This window comes from Denticeps clupeoides, chromosome 10, assembly GCF_900700375.1.
Source record: "Denticeps clupeoides chromosome 10, fDenClu1.1, whole genome shotgun sequence".
Classification (NCBI taxonomy): Eukaryota; Metazoa; Chordata; class Actinopteri; order Clupeiformes; family Denticipitidae; genus Denticeps; species Denticeps clupeoides.
In genome coordinates this window covers 18,067,762-18,092,336 of record NC_041716.1, presented here as the reverse complement: position 1 = coordinate 18,092,336, position 24,575 = coordinate 18,067,762, and the positions used below count along the sequence as shown (strand labels likewise).

The following is a 24,575-nucleotide window of genomic DNA, read 5'->3' as shown; positions in this document are numbered from 1 at the left end:
AATAATCCTGGTAAGTTAAAAAAAAAAAAAAAAAAAAATGATGACAAGAATTAATTTGATCCTGCAAATTTGGTGTCCTACCTAGTTTTGTTCGGTCACTCTCTTTCTAAGGATCTAAAGCACCAGGTGTGTAGAAATGATGATGCTATACACAAGGACCATGGATCCATGCAGATTGGGATATTGAGGCAGTTCTTCTTATTGGTTATGATGCAACCTGCACCTTGTTGAGATAGGAATACATTTTCATCACTTTTTATTTCTATTCTGGTTTCAGCCTCATTCTTAATAACGGAGGACCGGCTTCTGATAAAATACTCCCTCGCTGTTGTTATGGTTTTAGTCCAGTTACTCTGGGTCACACAAAGTCCATGCTGGGATTCAAACCCACAATTTTGTAGACGTGTGGTCTCAATGCGAACTGCCGCACCGTTGCGGGGCACCCACGGAATCCGGTTAAACAATACGCTTCCATCTTCAGGACAGACGGGGAAGCTCAGCGACGTTCTACGCCGTAATAACGGCACGCCACTGTGGGCCTGCCAGGTCACATGCCACACATCAACATGAGAGGCCAACACAACGCTGCAGAAAAGACTCAGTGGCACCATGCTAATTTATTGTAAATACACAAACCGCAGTTTAAATGTTACCACCCTAACTTGAGTACCAAATGGGCAAGAATGCAAAAAAAAAAAAAAAAAGTATAATAATACAAAAAGGGCTGTACCACATTAATTCAGATGACAGCATCACACACCAAAAAAAAAAAAAAAAAAAAATGCATGAATGTAGTAGCTCCAGCGAGGTCCAGTTCTAGGCACTGAGTCCGTCTTTTCCGCTGTCTTCCTTTCTTTTTGTCTTTTTAAGCGTTGCTCCGGCGGGGCATTGAGGGCTTCAGACTCTGATGACCCTACCATGACCTTGCAGCCACACCACCGTGACTTCTAATAACATTTGTTTCTTTAATCAAGCATCATTAAACCCAAATATTAAAACATGTTAAAAAGAAGTGAAGGACCGGTCCAGTCCACGCCCACATCAGCAATTTGAGTAGAACACACACACGCACGCACGCACGCACGCACGCACGCACGCACGCACGCACGCACGCACGCACGCTACCGTTTTCACCGTAATGAAACGTAAGGCAAATCAATAATTAGTGTTTTATGACTTTGACTTATGCTATTGGAATATCTCTGTTGGAAGCTGTTCTTTTCACGTCCTGTACAGAGTAGCAGCTGTAATGCGCGAGTTACATGACCAGGCCCCAACGTCCCCTACAGGAGGGCCTGCAGCCTTCGTTCATATTTCATTCATCCGGTTTAAAATTTCACTGCACTACAGCGAGATGGCAGATAAGGTTTCGTGGCGGAGGAAGACGTCCTCGGGTGCGAGCGCACGGACGCCACTGCGATTAAAGCATCTGCTCCGATGCATTACATGTAACACAAGGAGGTAGAAAGTCAGGTGACTCATTCGCTTGAATTCTGTTTAAATGCATAGTGTAAAATACTGTATCTGGGACACTTGTACATTCACACGCTTGTACCTTATGATGCAGCAAGAGCATTCCCAGATAGTAGGGTTGGCCTGATAGAAATTGAATTTATTTGGATTTTTTTTCCCCTCAAAATTTCAAAGCTGGTTCACAATTTCATCTTATGAATTTAAAATAAATTCCCAAATGTCTTCTACACATTAGGGGAAAATGTGTCAAGGCAGAATCGCTTAATAAAACCTTAATGAGAATAAATAATAATAATAAACCCATTATTATTGGCCAAACCCTTGCACATGCCTTCATACCTTTAACATTCTGCTTCACAAACATGCCAGAGACCAAATTGTAAACCTCTCCATGAAAAAAAAAAAAACACCACTTTCATCATCCCCTTCCTCCACAAGGTGAATGGACCTTACATCAATGAAGACATATTCCTCTTTTAGAGACAACCAACGCAAACGTAAATGCAAACACTTAAATACAAAAAAAAAAAAAAATTGCCCTTACACAGCATAGTGCATAGTTTTCTTGCTTGTGTTTCTTCAGCTTCATACATTTCCTATTTTACAAAATGAGAGCAGGTCATAGAAAAATACCAAATGTTTCTTAAAAATATACAGTTTGTTTGGCAGCTTCATTTAACGTCAGCACTGTCTGAATTATTCTTTTTTTTTTTTTTTGGTTTTGATGCACTTTTTTTTTTTTTATATAAAATCAGTTTAATTCCAGTCTGTTCAGCCAAAGTCTAATGAATGTTTTAGTCCTTTACAAGTCGGTAAACGTGGTACTGCGCTCCATGTTCACTTGTGGACACTTCAAAAACAAACGCTATGCAGAGCAGGGTCTCCTGGGTGTCTCTGTTCGTCACAACCTGATCAGGAGATGAAGGAAGAAAGATGTGACATCAGTGACATAAGCAAAGACACCAATACATGTCAGTTTATAATCACCAATCAATAAAAGGCCAACCTGCAAGATGGTGAAGTTCTCCAGGACGCTGTTCATCATGTATTTCTCGGGAAGGTGCTTGAGCTTGTGGATGAAGTTGATCATGTACTCGCACATAGGAGACCTATGGATCCGAAACACGTATTTCCCACCCTCCAAACGTGCATACTCCGTCTGAAGTGTGTAAAAAGATAAAATCAGCATTATAACAGTAACGTATCATTTCGACTATGTTGCAACTTCTTACATTTTTAGTACAGAAAAATAGTATCGTGCATGCAACCAAAGGTCTGGACACAACTGCTCTTCTACTGAGGATGTGGAAGCTATGACAGAGGCTATTGTGAATATTCTTAATGTTGGGGTAGTAGTGGCCTAGCAGTGGTCAGAAGGTTGCTGGTTCGAATCGAAGCATGGAGGAGGAGGAGGTGTGATGGTGTCGGGGTGTTTTGCTGGTGACACTGTTGGGGATTTATTCAAAATTGAAGGCACGCTGAACCAGCATGGCTACCACAGCATCCTGCAGCGACATGCCATCCCAATCCGGTTTTCATTTAGTTGGACAATCATATATTTTTCAACAGGACAATGACCCCAAGCACACCTCCAGGCTATTTAAGGGCTATTTGACCAAGAAGGAGAGTGATTGAGTGCTGCGGCAGATGACCTGGGCTCCACAGTCACCGGACCTGAACCCAATCAGAGTGAAGGCAAAGGGGCCAACAAGTGCTAAACACCCCTGGGAACTCCTTCAAGACTGTTGGAAAACCATTTCAGGTGACGAGCTCATCGAGAGAATGCCAAGAGTGTGCAAAGCCTATGAACCAGAAGACCCAGGTTCAAATCCCACTTACTACCATTGTGTCCCCGAGCAAGACACTTAACCCTAAGTTGCTCCAGGGAGACTGTCCCTATAACTACTGATTGTAAGTCGCTCTGGATAAGGGCGTCTGATAAATGCCATAAATGTAAATGTAAATCAGTAATCAGAGCAAAGAAACTAGAATTTAAAACATGTTTTCAGTTATTTCCCCTTTTTTTGTTAAGTACGTAACTCCACATGTGTTCATTCATAGTTTTGATGCCTTCAGTGAGAATCTACCAACGTAAATGGTCATGAAAATAAAGAAAACAAGTTGAATGAGAAGGTGTCCAAACTTTTGGCCTGTACTGTTTATATTTCTCGTTTTCTTTCCTCTCTCTGTTTGCATTTTTTTCCTCACAAAAGAATTTCAAAATTTATAGAATGGACATGTCCTCTTTTTTCAGATGGGTTTTTAAGAATTGTCCAGGTTTTTGAGCTGCTTAGACTTGTTTCTATCCTACACACCAATTCACTTCCATTCACAATACTGGATCAGTTTTCTGAGGGTACATTCATATTTCCTACAATTAAGGTAAACTTCTTACCTCCACTTTTTCCACTACTTGTTTGCCAAATGAGCAGACCTTTGTGGAGACTGTGATGGTCATGTTCTCCAAGCTGCTGTACTGACTACTGACACCGTAGAAAGACCCAGGGCCATCCTGGACCCCACTGCTGTTCAGATCAGCCTGTAAGTCAAGTAAGTAACACTTCATAAAACATGAATCCCGGAGGCCACAGCCAGTGGACGTACACATACATGAGAAGCTGAAAGAGCTGAACTGGAGAAGAGCAACAGCGAGATTATGGAACTAATGTCAGTAAAGTCTTTTAATTAAATACTAAAAAAAAACAGATATTTTGTGTTTATGATGAAATTATGGACCAATGATTTGTAACTGTGGTTTCCATCTTCTCACTTACCCAAAACTTTACAAGGAAGAATGAATTAGGGGGGCCCTTCTCATAGAGTTCCTTTAGGCCACCATTCTTCTCAGGAAACTTGTCGTATATCTGCCTGATGTCCACTGCTTCTAGGAGAGGGTCGCTGTAGGACGGGTTGGTCTGACCAATGTGGACAAAAAGGTGTTTGCTGTACTGTGGAGGAACAAAAACAGGGGATGTCACCTATGAAATGTCATACCAAATTACATGTATTTGAAAATTTCTTTTAAAAGATATGAAAGGAGGAATTTACTGCACATTTACTACTGCAGTGGTGGTACTAGTCAAAGTGAAGTGATTGTCATTGTGAAACACAACACAGAACATGGTGACACAACGAAATGTGTCCTCTGCTTTTAACCATCACCCTTGGTGAGCAGTGGGCAGCCATGACAGGCGCCAGGGAGCAGTGTGTGGGGACGGTGGCACACTGTGGCACCTTGGCGGTTCAAACCAGCAACCTTCTGATTACGGGTCTGCTTCCTTACCCGCTAGACCACCACTGCTACAACTGCTGTATGTTTAAATTATGCTTAAATATCAATGAATAATGAATATTCAGATTATGTTAACAATATTTTTTCAATACTTGTTATAAATGATACTAAGTGGTGCAACAAATAAAAAATTAAAAAATAAACCTCACGGTTCGAATTAGAACATGGTTTAAATCAGCATTCGTTGTGTAGCCTCCGTCTTATCTCCTGAACAATAGTTTCAGAGGTGGTAGGTCATCGTGAAAAGTACTCTATTTTTATACAAATCGCAAATAACTTACGGTGTCAGGGTCTCTCTGGACCTCCATGAAGGCGGAGTACTCCAGCATGCGCAGTTTGGCCGAGGCGATGGTCCGGTCCTGCCACACAGGGACTGCTGTCGCTGCTGGGGGAAGAGGGGGTGGCAATGGCTCATAGCCTGCGGAGAAATAAGGATATTTTGGGACCCTGCACAGGTGATATTTCAGAAGGAGCACGGACGGCAGCTCATACATACTGGATATGGTCGTAGGCACTGGGGCTTGTAGGGTGGGGTATGGTCTTTGTGCAAAAGGCTTGATGCTGCAAAATAGAACATGGAATGTACCTACATCATCTTTTTTAGGGCGTATAGCGGGCCCAGATTTGAACAGGTATAGTGTGTTGACAGAGGCATACTCACTCCTGAGATGCTCCAGGTTGCCCTGGGATAGGGCCAGGCCAAAACTAGAACCACCAGCACACATACAGACTCAGATCACATGGATTAACCAGTTTAATCAGAAAGAAAATTTAATTCAAATATAATTGTCTGCGTCTATTGTATAGAGTCACGGCTTTCATTCTGGTCAAATATACGAGCTCAAGCGCTTACTCCGGCTGGTGGAGGGTACGGTGGGTGGGGCAGCGGTGGCAGCTGTGGCTTCATCACGCTGGCGGAGACGATCTGAGCGGAGGACAGGGCAGCCATGTTCTGCAAGGCCTTGTCTTTAGATGCTTGATCCTGATCAGGGAGAGGAGCCATGGCAAAGTTCAGAGGTGATCAAGCAACTATATGCCTATATTAATAACTGTATAACAACCAGCACCTAACATTACACTGGAGGGAAAACGGTATTATATATAGACTAGCAACTCTATCAACCTGTGATGTTATATAGTTATTAAAAACTGAAGACACACAAAATGGAAAATATTATGGTCAACTAACAGCTCAGTTATTTTGAAAACTTATTTTCTAACAAAAAGATTTTTCATTAAGATATGATCCTTATAGCAGAAAGTGGACAGTATTAGAAAGAGCTGCAATAGACAATATGCAGACCATAGAATATAAAAAGTTCGCTATACAAATAAATAGTCTGGAAAAAAACTGTGGATGACACACACATATACAAACAATATATACATAGAATATATTAGCTGCAATTTGCACATTTACAGTGTGAGCAGTGTCAGATCACAAAACAAAGGACAGCGTGTGAGTGAGAAATTGAAAGTAAGAGAAGGAAGCAGTGACATTTCAGCCCGTCCCCCTGGCACAGCGCTTGCACGCACATCCCGGCTTGGCGTAACGGAAGTCCGTATGGTGCGGGATTGAACACCGATGGTGCGGCTGGACGCCATTACACCACTCGCCCTCTCTTGCAAATAAGCGCGTCGTTTTATCCACAGCAGACCAGGCAACGACTGACTTCAGGTACAAACTAAGGACTCAGGCAAACACCACGGCGTCCGAAGAAGATGTTAACTTGTCAGACTTCCCCCCCTTCTAGGGCCTACTTTCATTACGTGAAAGACTGAAGTGTGAAAAAGATCCATCTTCAATGAAAAAAGGTTGCACAGTTTGACAAAAGCAGAATACTAGAGCAGATATCTGTAGGCAGGGGGTGAACATGCAGCTCATGCTTTACTGCATGGCTCTGCACAGGCCTGGTGTTACATGGTGCTAAGAACTAACTTGGCTTGGAGCGTTAGCTTTGCAGGCTTCGGTCCTGAAACATGAGCATGCGAATCTTTATCAAGGACGTTATTCCCGACAGCATAGCGTGAAGCTCATGGCTACTACACAAGCAGAGCAGTTTGCAAAAAAAAAAAAAAAAAAAAAAAAAAAAAAAAAAAGGTACTTACCAGGTTCATGGCCTAAATCAGAACGGGAAAAAAAAAAAAAAACAATCTGTTAGCGTGTCCCAGATGAGCTACGTCCCAAACGGGAAGCATTTTGCTTCCAAGCCCTAAAACTTAGCCATGATTCTGCTTTTCTCCAGTTTAGTACAGGGCGGAGCAATAAGACCTAAAAAGCAGACTGGATCCTTCGTTTGGTGGCCTAAATATGTCATATGAACCAAAGCACACAAGTGACGTGTCACTCCAAGTCACCAGCAAACGGTGTTACTTTTCAGACAAATGCAAGTCAATTTAGTCCAAGAGGGACTAGATGTGGTGAGTGAGTGTTCGTGTCAGATTCACTAATTCACCAATCAGAACGCCTCAGTGCTTGATGTCTGCTGTATACGGGGGTGTAAGGAAACAGATCAAACCGGACAGGTCCTGGGCGTGTGACGGATTAACAGAAGGGCCTTTAAATTGTCCACAATGAGACATGTCCACATGACAACACACCCCATGCACTATATCACACAACGACATTTGCATAATGTTTTATCAGGCTGCAATAAATGTAATAATGTATTGCCTAGACTCTGTATATTTCCGGTTGTGAGCAAATCAAAATCTGAAAACATTTACAACAAATCGACATGCCTAAAAACGACCTATACATTCCTCCATAAACAGGAGGTGACCACAGAACCAGACCAGCTGAGTCAAATGCACAAATGGGCATTAGTTTATTTGCTAGAAGCTTCCTGTAGTGGCAGTGGTGGCGGCCCCGTAATCAGAAGGTTGCTGGTTTGAATTCCGATCCGCCAAGGTGCCACTGAGCAAGGTACCGTCCCCACACACTTTCACTGTAGCAGCAGGTACGTTAGGGGTGGGAGTTAAATCCACAGAAACAACTAAATTAACAATTAAACGGGTTGGTTAATGCTTTTGTCACCCCAAAAAACAGAAATATGCATGCTAACTGTGACTGCCACTCTAAATGTTGCTACATGACATCTTTGCCTGAGAGTGTGACAGCAGCAAGACTTGGAGTGGAAAGAATATAAAAATATCACAGCAAACCAGAGGAGGTTCTTTAATGATAAAGGTACTTAATGAATAGCCAGTTTCATACAATCTTGACATTTTTGACAATGACAGCAGAGAATACAATTCAGGAGATTATGTGCTCATAAATACACGCATTAAAATTCTTGAAATTTGAATAAGAACACAGATCATAAAGGTCTGTAATAGGAGCTATGGACAAGGAATATAACTGCACCGAACTGAGGAAATTCGGTGCTGAACATTGAAGAGAAAGCCCTCAGAAGAACGTTCGGGGTTTTTGGGGTCACAGAAACCCGCAGAGAAAGTGAACAGTCTGCACCAGTGCTGGCAGCACAGAGGATTAGTGAACGAGAGGTTAACACCCTGCGACAGTAAGGTGCATTTCATGCACTACGCAGCAAATTTCAGCCAAGAACTCACGAGAATCTATCTACAAAGCAGAGCAATGGCGACACAGCCTGGCCAAAGCATGCTACTGCATCACGTTATATCATGCACCATGTCTGTAGTGGCACCATCAGGGTTTATCGGGGACTTTTAAAGATCAACTGCAAGCACCTGAAAGCCCTGCCCAATCCGCTGCAAAGCGCATACCTTCAGCTTTGACTGTATCTCGCGCGACTTTCTCCGGGCAAGAACCTGCAAATGGCTAGAAACCTGCAGGAGGAGGAGCAGGGGAGGGGAAAGGAGGAAAAAAAAAAAGACAGAACAGGAAAGGAGAGGAAAGGTGACCATAGCGGACGGAGAGAGGAACTTCTGAAGCAGGCGGCCATACCTTTATCCCCGCCTGGTACTCCCGCACCTTCTTCCGTGCTAACACCTGTATGTGACTAGACACCTGGCATGCAGAACAGGGCCAGATATGGTGACAAGGACCAAAGCAAGAACAGCATCCTGCTCCAGTATTCACTATTACAGGCAACAATTCCTTAATTATCTGTAAAGGACGCACTGGAATCTCAGACGTTCATCAGGTATCAGCTGATACTGACGGCGATTACTATTAGCTCATTGGATTCACATGGCAGTGAGCAATTATTATTCGCTTGGTACACAAATACAAAAAGAACAATTCATCTGCAGTCTAAAAAATAAATGAATAAAAGCAAACGAAACAAAAAATTGGTATTGGCATGAGTGCATCCCTGTCATCTGTCAGATGGAATATCTGATTAGGTATACATATTTTTCCACATATTCTCACGTGCTGCATGATATTAGTCAGAACTGTGATGAGGAATTTGAGACATTTAAAAATGTCCATTTAAATTTTGTTTAATTAGTAAGTGCTTACATTTATTGGATTTACACTTAAGAGTCACATGAATTATTATAAAATGCAGCTGCACAATATTCAGTTTAATGGCAAACAGAAAAAAAAAAATCAATGAAAATGACAAGTGTAATGGGTCAATTCCTGGTTGAAATAAGAAGATGAACCAGAGTTTTATGAAAATCCATATAAAGTAGGGCCATAATTGACCCAGGAAGACTGTTACCTGCTTTCGCGTGCGAGTCTTTCCGGTGCGTAGCTTTATATATCTGGCAATCAACTCATTACGACCTGGAAGAAGAAGGGAAAAAGGGGAGGGGAGAAAAATAAATTACTCAAATACTTCCAAGTCCACACGATGGCAGCAAAGGCAGACAAACTTGATCTGGAATTGAATGCTGCATGATTTGCAGGTTTATACACACAAAAGATTTACTCTGGTGACACATTCTGCTGTGGTATTAAGAAAATGTGAAGAATTTAAAGAATCAAAAATGAAGGAAATGCACACAAACTAACGTGACTGTACTCTGTGGAAGCGTGTTTGACCTACTGACCTAGCGTGTTTGACCTAAGATGGACCTACTTTCTGCAATAATATCCCAGCCATCAATATCACTATGAAACATAAAAGCTTCGCTTTCCCCCCACGATTATTAGGGGTTAGACATTTTTTTTGCTTGAATGACAAACACATGGTTTCCATTTCATTACTTGCATTCTACAAGAGACAAAACAATGTTGTCTCTAGGACTGTTATGTCTGTTCATTTATACTGAATTATAAGAGAGAGAATGGACTAAATATGGCCTAATTTAATGTGTGTTCTGACAGAAAATTTGGTCTGCATTTAGCCATGAAGTACGTGTCAAACTTGTCTCGCGCTGAGCATACTTACTTGCGAGTGTCCAGCCTAACACTACTCATGTAGTTTAGTTTTCACTATTATTACATTGATTTTATTTATGTTAGAGGAAAACTGGGATACTAAACTAAATCTATTTAACATCTGCAGTACTAGCTTTCATGAAACACAATTCCCCTCTAGATGTGATTAAAATAAATAAAATAAAAAGTCCTTTAAGGGAAGCATGTATATATCAGTTTTATACTGTAATAGGGCAGTCAAACATGATCTTAATTTTATTTTTAGGCCATTAAAAGACCATGACTAATCTGTGTAACCGATAGGTCAGGTGATGGGGTGTCACCGGTGTGAGATAATGTATGCGGCGGTACGTGTGTGTTTGTGTGGGACTAGATGTGTGTGAGAGAAGGCTGCAGGTTGTACTCTGCACACGCTCATGGCCTGACCTTGGACACAGCTGTGCAGAACCGTGTTCGTGAATTCTACAACTGCTGACAGACACACAGAGCGCGTCCTTCTCCACCTCCAGCCCCACCCCCTTCCTCAGGGACACAAGGTAGTAAGTGGGGTTTGAACCTGGGACTTTGGGGTCTTCTAGTTCACAGGCGAGTGTAAAACCCACCCACACAACATGCATGTTTATCCCCACAGTACGTTGGTTGATAAGTTAATAAGATATGTCCCTACCAAAACTTTTGGCCATAGAATAATTGACAATTACAACATAAATAATGCACCACACCGCTACAAAAACCACAGCTTCTGTGCTTCTCTAAAGTCAGTGAAAGGTGGTTAATCAACATTACTAAATAGCTTTTTACAAATGTACATTAAAACAAAGCATCAAACATGAATGAGACTTATCAAAGCCCCTAGATGACAGTGACTAGGAATGCAGACTGTACAGGCTACAGACGTAGAGTAATGGAAGCCACGTTAACCCGGTATTGTATTGGGTTTTTTTGTCTTCTTGTTGAGAGTGTGGCACAGCTCTCGTCCGTAGGAAAGCGTAATTCGGTTCATTGGAGTTAAAATCCTTTCAGGAAAAAGCACACACACACACACACACACACACACACACACACACACACAATGGTAATAATAAAAAGACAGATAATAATCAACACAGTCAACAACACAGAATACAGCCTCCTTATTATGGAATTAAATACATAATTTAAAAAACAAAAATAGCCCATTGGCGCTCACTGCAAATTCAGAGAAAAGCCAGTCCAGCAGATTTATCAAGTCACTCTGCTTTCAGTGCTGACTCTGAATCTGCGGTTCAAGTCTGGAGAAATAGTTGAGCTGACTGAAGCCTCGGCCAACAGCAAGAGCTCAGTCTCTGCCAGTGTCTTTAATGCTGAGGCCAGAAGACGAGAATATCACCATATCCCACTTATCCTGCGAACGCTTGCGTACCCGTTATCCAAAACGAAGACAGGAAAAAGAAAAGTAAGAGCCATTTAAAACAGATGACCGGGGGACAATGATCAGAGGTCACAGCTATCCTGCATCAATCCAGCTGTTTTATGGGGACAGTGGTGGAACACACAAACACGGATTTCATTTTTTAAGTCTTAAACTACAAATATTTGATTGATCCACATAATTCTTAATGATTTTTCTATGTTCATATTTGATCCGCACTAAGACAGACAGCCTGCATGGTGCCTTTTTTAAAGCAAGCTTTAAAAATCATTTTGCCAATGGAGAAATGGACCCTCTTCTGTCCATTTTGCAGCATTTTTGACCTCTAGATTTAGAGAGAATTAAACACAAAACTTTAAAGGCCCCACACAACCGTAAAGAAATCCAAAAAGCGATTTGCCGGTTTCGTACACGAGAGCGGCTGGACAGGGCAGGCGTGAGGAACGATTTCGCAACAACAACGCTCTCCTGTCCTGAGCAGAAACACGATAATCCAGTTGCACAGCACCGACAGGAAGCTCGGCTGAAACTCTGATAAGTGTCAAAAGAGACTTTTTAAAAAAAAAAAAAAAAAAAAAACCATAAGAGAATAAAGTCTTCTGTTTCTTTACACCTCATGTTACTTCAGCACTGATTGTAATGGTGTTTCATGGTGGCTCTGGGGAAGACTAATCTCCTGGAACTTGTCAGGGCTTGTTTAGGGACGGAGGGTCAATGTGAAGGGGTGGATCGCTTTTTTGGCCTTTGCCTGACCTCCATCCCAGAAGAGAGAAGACTAGAACTCCTCTCAGAGCCCACGCCCCACACTCCTCCGCAACTCCTCCGGAGACTCGCTGAGTCACCCTCTTCCCGCATGGAGTTTTCGACCGAGGGCAGAAGAAACTTTCACGCTGAACAAGGCTTCTGGTAAAACAGCGCCGCTCGGGATGATGTCATTTCCTGTAACTCGGTCTATGAATGAAGAGCCATGGCTGTGCTCAGGATGGACGAGTCAGAGTGAGAACAGCACAGGGGAAGAGAAAGAAAGAAAAACACACACACACACACACACTCAGATTAGATCGCCTTTCTTCACTTGTCGAGGTAAATGATCTGGCAACACATCACATGCGAAGGTCTGGCTGAGATTCTCGTTAACGCAGCCGGTTTCTGGGAGAGATTTGAGAGAAAAGTCGTTAAAGGTACAGCTCGTTTCAGACCGACTGCTTCCCATTACAGCCCGGCAGGGGATCCTGCACTAATTAAGGAACCAGTAAATATGCAAACATCTACAAGCCCATTCTAACCTGGGTTCTCTTCAGTATTCCCTGGAATGAGTGTCGTATTGTAAGTTTCGCTACTGATTTATACAAAACAAAAAAAAACTATTTTACGCCATTCCAACCATTCTAATAATCAAACTCACTGGAGCTCAGCAGGTCTGGGCCTGGGTAGTACAAGCAGCATGAAAGTAGCAAAAACAAAAAAAAATATATACTTTTGTGTATGAAGTTTGACATAATATCTGATCACATGGCGAAGCGGTTTCATCATCTGCTGGCGATTTTAAGCAGCCACGCTAGCTCAGCTTGACCCATTGACTGTGCAGATCTATGCAGTCTACGAAAGAGATGTTGGTCTACGGCCCGACCCCCTGAAGTGGTAGGAACCCTACATGTCTTTGGTAAAAGAGTATGAGGTTGCCACTATGGAAGCCCCCTCTGGAATGGCCAAGTGAAAACTACATTAATGAAAACTACATTTATTTTTTTAAGCAGACGGCCTTATCCAGAGCGACTTACAATCAGTAGCTACAGGGACAGTCCCCCCTGGAGACACATAACTGTGTTATGATTGTAAGCATAAAAAAGCAAAGCAACAGAAATCTCAACATGTTAGAAAAGGAAGTAATAAGGGTGGGAGTGGCCTTGTAGGAAACACAGAATGTGATGTAGTAACTGACAAGATAATAATAAAAATGTTTTTTTTTTTTTTTAAATTATTTCTACATTTCTACCATTTTGCATGTGCAAATTATACACTATAGTTTGTCTAAATTAAAATTAAATTAAGGCATTTTGAAAGAGGCAATATGACATATCACAGCATCACTGAGGCAAAAACAAACTAAATATACAATCAATTCATCAGGAGGTCAAAGTGGTGAATTCCGCAGCATCGCAGCTCTGTACGTTTCCTGCATGCTTTACTTATTTCTCATACGAGACGCATGTTGTCCTCTGTGGACACAGCTTTATCTGGCAGATGCTGCCACTTCCAGGTCAAAGCCCAGACAGGGAATTGTGGAGCATGTGCAACGCCACTTCCGGTCGTATTATCCGGGCGTGTCGGTCCGACTTTGAGAAGTTAGAGTTCCTCTAACTACCGAGGACATTTTCATGGCCGCTCTGCGCTCTACGGCGGCCTCGAGAATCGGTTGGGACCAGCTTTGGGGGCTGGCTAGTAGGCAGGGTGGCCTAGTCAGCCGGCACTACCACAAAAGGAGAAAATGCCGAGCTGCTGAAACAAGCCTTCCCCTTCGGTCCCGGTCAGGATTATGTATCCTGTCACAGGGGCTGGCTCGGAGCTCGCGTCACTCGGGAACGCCAGTCACTGACAAGCAGGGAGGAATGCTCGGAATCTGGGACCCTTTCCAACAGGCCTTTTTCTAGAGGAGGAGACAAGGGTCAAAACCCCCCAAGCACACACCGTCGCCGCAATCGTGAACCTTCCGTGTGGTTTGCTACTTGATTTTGATGAACTTACAGGGAGAAGACCAGTTCATTTCATCGAGAAAATGAAAGCCAGACACCCGACATAGCAGCAGCGGCCTCTGTGGCTCAGCAGTCGTGTGAATCATTAACAACCAAACAGCAATGGCTGCCAGATAATGGGACAGCCTCCCCCTCACTGACATCATGAGTCACTGCAGGACTTGAGAAACATCTGCTCGACCCAGCACAACCGTACACATGCAGGACGAAACGAGTCTTGCGTCACCCTGGAGACACACATGCGTTTTAAGCCAATGACAATCATATTCATCCCGTTTAACTGGAAACACATGCCCTGGTGTAGATCTACAATTTATTTCTGTAAAGAGCACAAGTACATTTAGATACACGTGGCTACGTTGCATGCATCCATCCTGTAATCTCAATTACCCACATCAACCGTCCCCATCTCCAGCTAACCCCCCCCCCCAAACAAACAGATAAATAAATAACTGTAAACAGATTTTGCTGAACAAGGCCTCATCAAGCTGCCTCCTGAGGCTTAATTATTGACTTTGAACGTACAAAGCAATGCCTTTTAGCAAGTATGTTATATATAAGAATATATAGACCCAGCACTATGATCATTTAAAAAAGATTTTACCTTTTAATAAAAAAAAAAAACACTAAAGATTTTTTGTATTATTATAAGAAAGTTTTTACAACAAATCACTTATTCCACATTTTGTTATGTTACAACCTTATTCCAAAATTGATTAAAACGTTTTTTTCCCCTCAGAATTCTACGCACAACACTTCATAATGACAAGTGGAAAAAAAGGGTTCGAGGTTTTGGCAAATTATTAAAACAATAAAAAAAAAAAAACTGAGAAAATCACACGGACGTAAGTATTCACAGTCATGCACCGTTGGCAGCAATTTCAGCCTCAAGACTTCTTGAATATGATGCCACAAGTTTGGCACACCGAGCCATGGCCAGTTTTGTCCATTCTTCTTTGCCTTTTAATAAGGAGTGGCTTCCGTCTGGCTATTCTACCATACAGGCCTGATTGGAGGATTGCTGCAGAGATGGTTGTCCTTTGAGAAGGTTCTCCTCTGTCCACAGAGGACCATCGGGTTCTTGGTCACGTCCCTGACTAAGGCCCTACTCCTCTGATCGCTCAGTTAAGGTGGCCGGCCAGTTCTAGGTAGAGTCCTGGTGTTCACTGAGACCTTCAAAGCAGCAGAATATTTTTCTGTAACCTTCCCCACACTGTCGACTGTTCCTTTCTAAACCAGGTCCTCCACAGCTGGACTCCAAATAATATGCAGAAACATCTCAAGGATGATCAGGGAAAACAGGAGGCACCAGAGCTCAAGTTTGACCTTCATGGAAAAGGCTGTGAATACTTGTGTACATGTGATTTCTCAGTTTTTTTATTTGCCAAAAGCTCAAGTAAACTTGACTAACTTTATATTGTCATTATGGGGTGTTGTCGGTAGAATTATGATGAAAACAATGAATTTAATCCATTTTGGAATAAGGCTGTAATATAACAAAATGTGGAAAAGGTGAATACACATATACCACACAAGTGATGTTGTGCATCTGCAACAATAGCCTAGAATTTGCTAAATGCCTTTCACCTCCAGTTAATATTGATATTTTGTCTGAAATAAAGGAAACTGATCCAATTTACAATCAATTTCGCAGCCCTTCCTGCCAACGGGCCCTCTCCCACTCACCGTACATCTTCCCCTCGTCAGAAAGGATGATCTTCCGGCGCCCGCAGGGCGGGTAGATGGCCAGGGCCTCCTGAAAGCTCTGCTCAATGTCAGGGCTCCACACGCCCTCTGCGTCTCCATCCATGCCCTTTTCCAACCCGTCTGGCCCATCCTCGCGGCCGTCCTCCGGGCTGCCGGCGGCGCTCCACTCGTTGGATGCAATGATGGCGGCTCACCCTGGGCCCAGTGGAGAGCCCGCACTCAGGACTGCGAGAGAGAGAGAGAGGTGAAGAAAGAATGAACTTCTCACTTGTGGCCTATAGAGGGGTTTCTTGACCAATCACGTAACCATTTACAAACGTGATTGATTTCGTCCACTCGGCTGCTTTAATCATTTATTGAAAGCAGAGAATTCAGGCAGCATGATATCACACCGACTTGACTGCGCAGCAGCTTCCGCAGGACAAGAAGCTTATAAATAGCTTCAGCGCTGGAAATGAATGGTGGCGTCACGGGCAAATGAAAGAGGCTCATACATCACCTACAGACAGCCATGGAAGGTCCACAAAGGCTCCCGGCGCGTTACAATTACGGCTGACATCAGCCTCCGGTCACTATTTTGCGCGAGATTCCACACACAAATTAGAGTTATTTACACCCGGACAAGGACCCAGCATGGAAATTCTGACCACTACTGATATGGAAGGGCCCTCTCGAACCTTTACGATATCAAGGCTATTTCCATACTCTACCACAACTCCCTGACAGGCTCGAAAACGGCGTAAAGAAAAAAATTTTGCGACCACAACGCACTTATTTTCTCTCCGTCTTGGGTGAGAGGGAGCTTGTTCTTGTACCTTGTACATCCCGGATTAATAAAACTGGACATATATTCAGTCGGCAGCCGGGTTGGTAGGAGATGCGCGACACTTCACGATCGATCAGTAAACATCTATTTTTCCATTTCTTCTTCTCACTGGCTGCAGTCTCCATTCTGACACTCGACGACTTCTATTTGTTTTTGGGGAAATATATATTTACACATAACAGCCTGTATTATAGTGAAAGTGATTGTCACTTGTGATACACAGCACACAGTGAAATTTGTCCTCTGCATTTAACCCTTCACCCTGAGTGAGCAGTAGGCAGCCATGACAGGCGCCCGGGGAGCAGTGTGTTGCTCAGTGGCACCTCGGCAGATCAGGATTCGAACCGGCAACCTTCTGATTACAGGGCCGCTTCCTTAACCACTAGGCCACCACTGCCCCCCAGTACTGTGCTGTAGTACTGAAACAGCGAAGTAGCTAAAAGATCCTAAGCAACCAGACATGCTACTTTTAAACGGTTTGGGGTAATTTGGCTTTGTTAATGTAAAGCCACTCACAAGGTTAGATTTTTTTTTAAATGACAGTAGTTCAAATGTTATTTTTGTTTATGTATGATATCAGTTTAGTCAAGTCTAATCAATAAACATGAGAGAACATGACAGACTTCCATTAGACCTCCAGACTAATTGTTGCTGATAATGGTCCTCTCTTCAATCATACAGATAACAATAAAGTCTGTTCCGGTCCTGAAACTATATTTTAAATGATAATTAAACACTACATGCATGTTGGGTATTTCCTACATAATGACCGTGGCATCAAGCGGAGTTTATGGAGGACACTAATAAGCTCTGGCCACAGTGGGTTTTTCGTCCGCTTTTGTGAGACAAACACTCAACCCAACGCTGGGTTGAAGCCTCGAAAAATGGTTCTCTCTTTCTCAATTCTGCTTATTCTTTAGGAAAGTAAAAAAACTGCCTGAGAAAGAGAGTTGCTTTTGTGGCATTAAACCACAAATGAGCTTCTTGTGCAATTCAGTCCACAGACAAGGACACAAATTTTTATTTATGGTCCTTGAATTTTCGATAACGATGCTCGTCTGCTTCCTTAGCTTGTAATATACATGGAGGTATTCCAGGAGGTATTATACACTTTATTCATGTGTTCCAAAATTTGAGTTTTAAGAAATACGAAAATATCCTGAATAAAATGCATTTGCCGCATCTTAGTCGATTACATTGCTGTTTTGGGTCCTGACCTCACATATGCTAGATACATAAAATTGGACCGTGACGGAGATTTAAGGCCAACTGCTTGTGCATTTACGTGGCTTTCAAAAGACACGAGTTTATGTGATGGAGAGGGCTGGGAGGCGTTTATCATGATTCTGTCGTCTGGAGCTGTGACACGACTTCTCGGTTTGTGTTTACCACCGATATTGGCTGGAGGCTTCAGTAACAGTGCCGGAGAGGAGGTCCACATGTGAAATTCCAGACATGCCCTTATTAAGAGACCCTCTCCCCCTCTGTTCTCCTCTGGGAGCTCCCTCCTGTCACCAACACGCCCGTCTCACCCACCCGCTGCTTACAGGGGCCTGTCCAAAAAAGGACACAAGACCACGGGAGTCATGATGGGGGCGTGGAGAGAGAAGCCAAGGGGTGTGTTGCTTGCCTGACCAATTTAGGTGTCCACTAGGCTCCAGAAAGCACAAGGAGTTCTTCTTGAAGAGCCTGTGTTTGGGAACATTGTCTTATTATCCAGTAGTGCAGCCTCAGAAGAAACAAACAGAAAATTACCCAATGGCCACAAGATGAACGGGCAAACAATGAAAATGATTTCCATCTCATCCCTCACCCCAAGCGTCCTTAAAGGGGGGTTCGAATTTCCTAAGAGAATCTTCCTTCAGTCAGAAAGGAGGAAAATCGGCCGACCCTGCATTAATCTAATTAAAAGGAATATTTTTTGTAACAGGCTGGGAAGTAATTTCAGAAATGCTATAATTCAGTCATAATGTATAGTTTTATACAATCTTTGCAGCTCAAAGGGCTCTTAGCGTAAAGTCTGAAAGTTCACTTCATGCCCTGGGAAATTCTAAGGGTAAATAAGCTTCTTACTATGGATGTTTTGAACGATTCTGACTAAATGATACACTTTAACCTACAACAGATAACGAAAGATGATATTAATCTAGCGTTCGTTTCCTGCAAGTACTATTCTATTTTATTCAAGACATCCCCAGTCCATTCCAGACCACGAAGCGTGTGTGTGCACACACACATTCTGAACGATTACGAACAACAGGGCTATGACTGGCTACACAGCTGCATGGTCAGATCAGATTACAGATAAGTAGCAGATTTTCAGGCCTGAATAAACAAAGCTAACTCTTTATTAACATTTTGAAGGCCACAGACACAAACTTAAATTTATTTTTGTGAAAAAGTTACTACTTCATGACTTGCAAAATTTAGTCAAAACCAAGTGGTGGAGACTGAAAAGTGGCAGTCGGTTGGCATAATCAGCGTGCCAGCTCTACCAAAAAGTCAAAATCAATCACAACAAAAGAGGATCACAGATAATGAGCCGGTATAAGTAGAAATTGAACCTAATTCCATACTTTATTTAAAAAAAATATATAAATATCTGTTTAATATTGTGTGATGCTGCATTTTGCAGTTAAAACCTCGCAAATGGGTGCATACCATCAGCCTACAGGTAAGGATCCTGCCATAGGACCTGAAAAACTTGTTTCAGATGGGAGGAGAGGAGACTGGAACACTCCTCAGAACCGGTAAAGTCAGCAAGAACACTTCCACAATGTAAATGAATTGGCTAAATACCAGAAGACGAGCAGTAAGTAGCGCACTCTGTTCATTCAGCCAATGAACCAATTTTAAATAATGCATAAAATATAATTTTACATTCAATTGTCCCTAAAAAAAATGAAATGATTTCGATCAGAATACCACTAAATATTGCATAGTTACATTTACAGCATTTACCAGACGCCCTCATCGAGAGTGACTTTGTGGTCTTGTGGTTTCATAAGTTATACACTAAACTGGTTCCCGGAAACTCACAGAAATTCCCAAGAATAAGTCACAGAATGAATTTTGCACACTGGTGATGCTACTGCAGGTTTTCAATACATTTTACGGAATTACTCAACAGCTTGTGTCTGCGGCCTGGCCAGGTTAACAGAAATGACAGAGCACGTGACTGCTCAACGAACGTAGATGTAAAAATAGGACGTTTTTCTGCACATGGGATCATGTAAAAAAAAACAATATAGTAAAGCTATACTTTTCTTATGGTTTATGAGTCTATACAATCTGTGATCATTTGTTTTCATCTTCATCGTTATCCAACCTTTTATTCTATGTTTTTACATTCCTGGCAATAAACCAAATATGCCACAAGTTACAATAAATAAATAAATAAATAAATAAATAAACACAGGATGTCATGCCATGTTATGTCATTTTTTGATTTAGAATTTAATACATAAATATACAATTGGGCGATATAGAAAAATAAATAAATAAATAAAATGTTTATATCTTCTTTCCTTTATTAAACAAATCAATTTTTCAATCATTGTCTTACTTTACTTTACTTAGCAGACGCTTTTATCCAAAGCGACTTAAAGAGGAAGACACCAGCAATTCTCGTTCGGTTTCTATAGATTTTGAGTTTACAAACTAAGAGCCCTGAGAAGGCCTAACATGCTCGGAGATTAAGTGCTAGACACTGGCACTGTGGAACATAGACAGTGCCTAACTGCCCAGCTACTCTAAACCGCTCTCTTTTTCTTTCCCTCTGCTCAGGTTGGCCTGCCTCCGCCACCACAATAACGTCGGGATGTAAGCGGATTTTAAAGAGGTGTATTTGTAGGGCTCGATTACAGCTCTAATGTAAATACACACAGAGAAGATACTAATTTCTGTCGTTTGTATCGTGACAAATGCGATTGATCTAAATATTATCGTATAGTTGCTCAACACTAATACTTAGATAAACAGCCTGTGTTGTCATATAAGTAGAAAAATAACAAGTGCATTAAAGGGTAGGGGCGTTGAAATTAATCGTATAATCGATGCATCGCGATGCAGACGTGGACTATTCTACATGGATGCAGTGCCGAACATAATCAATTACATTTATCAGACGCCCTTACCCAGAGCGACTTACAATCAGTAGTTACAGGGACAGTCCCCCCCCCCCGGAGCAACTTAGGGTTAAGTGTCTTTCTCAGGGACACAATGGTAGTAAGCGGGATTTGAACCTGGGTCTTCTGGTTCATAGGCGAGTGTGTTACCCACTAGGCTACTACCACCCATTACATCATAATGATGCTGCTTGGGGATTTTCTAGCAGTGGAATAAAAATTCTAGTTAAAAAGTTCAATCAATCAATAATTAAGGCCTTCCTGGGTGCCCGTTTTCCTGACCTGTCTACCCCCTATGTGTTCCGTACAGTCGGGTTGACTGCCTGCTTTTCGCTGGTACTTGTATCATGTATTGCTACGCGTTTCACGCAGACCATTAAAATTGCAGAATAGGAATGTACATTTCTGGTAAGTTACGCCTCAGATCCGGTGCCTTTCACCCGATACCAATAATCATTAAAGCAGGCGACTAAATGAGTTCGTTTCCTTAACTGTAAAAGGCCTAATCAATAACCAGACAGTTACTGCAGCGGACCTGAGAACAGCTCCGTAATTCAATCTTCCAGAATTTCCAGCTGCTTATGATATTCATTAACAGGCTGAGATATGAAGTCACGTAGGAAACATGACCAGTATGTAAGGTCGGTGGACAGCTGGATGTCCCTGGCTTTGCAGGTGACAAGACCGGATAAGACCCCTGAGGGTGGACTGAATGCATTTTACCCACCAAGGCCCCGTCCACATGACAACAATCTTCTCCAAAACGGAGTTTCGTTTTCTAAAAAACACGCGTCCACGTGGAGCATTATCCGAAATGTTGTCCATACGGACACGCAGAGAACGTCCCAAATGCTGCTTTAATGAATTTCACTCTGAAAATACCGTTCTGGGGCACCAGAAATACAGTCTCCATGTGAACGCAAGGTGTCTCAGACAATAACGTTTCCGCGTGGACGCCAGGCCAGATCGGACGGACATTTTACCGGTTAAGGGGAAAACGTTTCCATGTGGACGGGGACTAAGTGAGATGTATTGAGGTTCTTGGAGGTCCATGCAAGCGTTTCTTTCTTTGGTGCCAAATCCTTGCTCCTCCCCTACAAAGGCTGCCGTCTTCCTACGGGACCCAGAAGACCGGCTCTGGACGGGGTCTTTTGCATTTTATATTTAATAAGCAGCCCACCGGCAGTTAATCCGGCAGCGCCCGGAAGTAGCCGACCCGGCGGAGACGGACGCGGGAAACTGCAGCCCGTACTACACTGCTTTCTATCATGCATTCATGCTTCCAAAGGAAATTGCGCCAAAATAAAAGCCCTTAATAATAATCATCTTCCTTTTTTCATGATTAATTAGACCACGTTGACAATCAAGACATTTCGTGTGGAGATAATACTGGAATTAGGAATTACAAAGAGGAACTGGTTTTGGAGAGATCTGAATCAATTGAAAGGGTCACTTCACCACCAATGTAGTCACAAACGAACCTGCGTAGCCAGACACGAGAAGGATAATTAAAAAGAAAAGCAGCGGCTAGTGTATTAGTATTATTTTTTTATTATAATTCAACGTATAATTGCCTTTTTGTGTTGCGTTGTGTAAAGGCCATGTCGTAAGCCACAGCCTCTTACAAAGAGCTCCAGATCCAGATTAAGCCCCGAGGTCATTAAACACACCGATCATGTGTGCCGCCACAGCCAGAACGCCGCACCGAGAGCCACACAGAAGTGACGTCAATGTGGATCTGCTGTTAGGCGAAAGTGGACGAAAAGGCACGAACGCGACTCCGGGGAGAAGGCGCCGGAGTATTTCTGGAAGCCCGGGGGCTTCTCTCGTTCAAGGTAACCTGACGAACAACCAGAAAAACCTGTCTGTTCTTGTCTTTACAACTGAACCTCCCGTCACAGTCACGCTTCAAAACACCGGGGACGAGGACTGATCAAGTGACAAGTCGGCAAAAAAAAAAACGCCTTTCTAGAGTAAAGACTCCACACCCACCCACCAAAGTTGGGGTCCGTGGGACACGCACTGTTGTAAAACCACACCAACAATATATAATCCTGGTGCACCGCGGTCCCAAGTCGGGGTCCAGTAACCTGCTGCCACACTTGATGAGGTCTTGTTGTACTAATTATGCACCGGGAACCAGCATTGTGGAAATGAACGACACTTGGCATGTGCGTGGAGGGATGAAGTGTCACAAATCGTGCCTTCAACGTCCGTCAGGTCGTTTTAATTAACAGCGTACTGCAGTGATTAGTGGAAGTTGAGCGAGGAGCACGAGATCTCAACTCCTGATACAGAAAAACTAAAAAAAAAAAAAATGTAACTCACGCTACTTTAAAATATTAAATATTCATCCAATGTGGGTTATAATTGTAATATTAATATTTAACACAATTATATATATATGTTACATGAGCAATAGTACTTGTTGATTTGACCTGGCCAAGTACAAGAAAAATTTATACATATTATTTGAAAAAAAAAAAATAAAAAAAAATAAATTGGCAGCACTGTTCTCCAGGCTGAAAATAATAATGAGAATAATGTTACAGGACGCGTGAAAAACCGGGCAACACGTCGGAAAAGCGCTCAGCCTCGACGTTCCTCCGCAACTTCTGCTTTACTTTGTTAGTAGCGCCACGAAATACATGAACGTGGAATAAACGCGCAAACTGGAAGCGGCCGCGGACAAAGGAGGAGAAGGATGGGGGGGAAACTCCAACTTCCAGCCCGTGGAAGACCTCCGTCCGGCAGCCCGCGTCCCCACGCCGCCGTCCCGGCACGTGTCGCGACGCTCCGCGGCACGGGAATGCGAAACACGCCAGGAACTTCCACGGAGCCGCGCAGCTGATCCCAAACTTCCCAGAAACAAAGGGGCGAGCGCGGCGCCGGGACACCCACCTTCAGCCGGGACTCCCGCCCGGGAAACGAGCCGGGTCTCGCGTCTACGGCTCCCGCGGGGCTCCCGCGCGGACCCCGCCGAACTTTTCTTCCCGCTCCGGCCTGACAGCGGAGGCGGAATTCGAGGTATGAGGCTCTCGGTGTGAAGTCGACGCCGCCACTGCGAGAAGCGGCGGGGAAAATGTCCGAGGAGGAGCTCCGAGCTCCGGGCTCCAGCTGGGGGCAGCAGTTCTCCGCAGTCCCCTCCCCCCGCCGCGGCGCCTCGGAGGAACGAGCGGAAAGCGGGGCCCGGAACACGGAACACGACAGCGGATTTGTCCGCGGGACGCTGCTCACTTGCCGCGACGAAGCGCTGGAACTTCAACAAGTTTCCACAGAGAGAGAGAGAGAGAAAGAGAGAGAGAGAGAGAGAGAGAGCGCGGCGGCGCAGGAAAAAGCGCGCAGCAGCAGCGCCCCCCTCCGGTCCAGCCGCGTAACGCAGCCGGGTCCACAGTTACCGACATCCAACTTGTTACATGTGGAGAGAGAGTTGGGGTGTCCACAGATGGCCTGATGCTGTTTCCCCAACTTTTTTTGTTGATCTGGACCAGACACGATGAGATGAGCTAAAATAAGATGTATTACTAAACAATTAAGTGATTCTAAGATTTAAAACTATATATCTATGTGGTGCCCCGTAATCAGAAGGCTGCCGGTTCGAATCCCGAAGGTACCACTGAGGTGCCACTGAGCAAAGCACCGTCCCCACGCACTGCTCCCCGGGCACAGTGA

General features: G+C 43.4%; 1 protein-coding gene across 3 annotated transcripts; it reads right to left on the bottom strand.

The window, feature by feature from the left end:
- Window positions 1-2,158: 2,158 nt before the first annotated feature.
- Window positions 2,159-24,169, bottom strand: tead3a (TEA domain family member 3 a). Of its 3 annotated transcripts, none has more exons than XM_028994076.1 (13): window positions 23,805-24,169; window positions 15,930-16,175; window positions 9,418-9,482; window positions 8,694-8,756; window positions 6,875-6,886; window positions 5,619-5,747; window positions 5,427-5,470; window positions 5,262-5,326; window positions 5,047-5,183; window positions 4,248-4,421; window positions 3,869-4,012; window positions 2,480-2,632; window positions 2,159-2,381 (listed from the first exon to the last, which is right to left on the bottom strand). In XM_028994076.1, the coding sequence occupies exons 2-13, from the start codon at window positions 16,051-16,053 to the stop codon at window positions 2,268-2,270; spliced, it is 1,224 nt and encodes a 407-aa protein (XP_028849909.1). In that variant the 5' UTR covers window positions 16,054-16,175; window positions 23,805-24,169; the 3' UTR covers window positions 2,159-2,267. The 3 variants fall into 3 exon arrangements, with proteins under 3 accessions (XP_028849909.1, XP_028849908.1, XP_028849910.1); XM_028994075.1 differs by lacking the exon at window positions 8,694-8,756 and adding an exon at window positions 8,513-8,575 and having other exon boundaries at window positions 2,242-2,381; XM_028994077.1 differs by lacking the exon at window positions 6,875-6,886 and having other exon boundaries at window positions 2,242-2,381.
- Window positions 24,170-24,575: the final 406 nt, after the last annotated feature.

Excerpts from the sequence above, each read along its gene's own strand:
- tead3a (XM_028994076.1), bottom strand. The coding sequence starts at position 16,053 with ATGGATGGAGACGCAGAGGGCGTGTGGAGCCCTGACATTGAGCAGAGC. Across the intron at positions 5,471-5,618 it reads CGTACCCTCCACCAGCCGGA|TTTTGGCCTGGCCCTATCCC; the intron begins GTAAGCGCTTGA and ends TGGTGGTTCTAG. Across the intron at positions 5,327-5,426 it reads CAACCTGGAGCATCTCAGGA|CATCAAGCCTTTTGCACAAA; the intron begins GTGAGTATGCCT and ends TCTATTTTGCAG.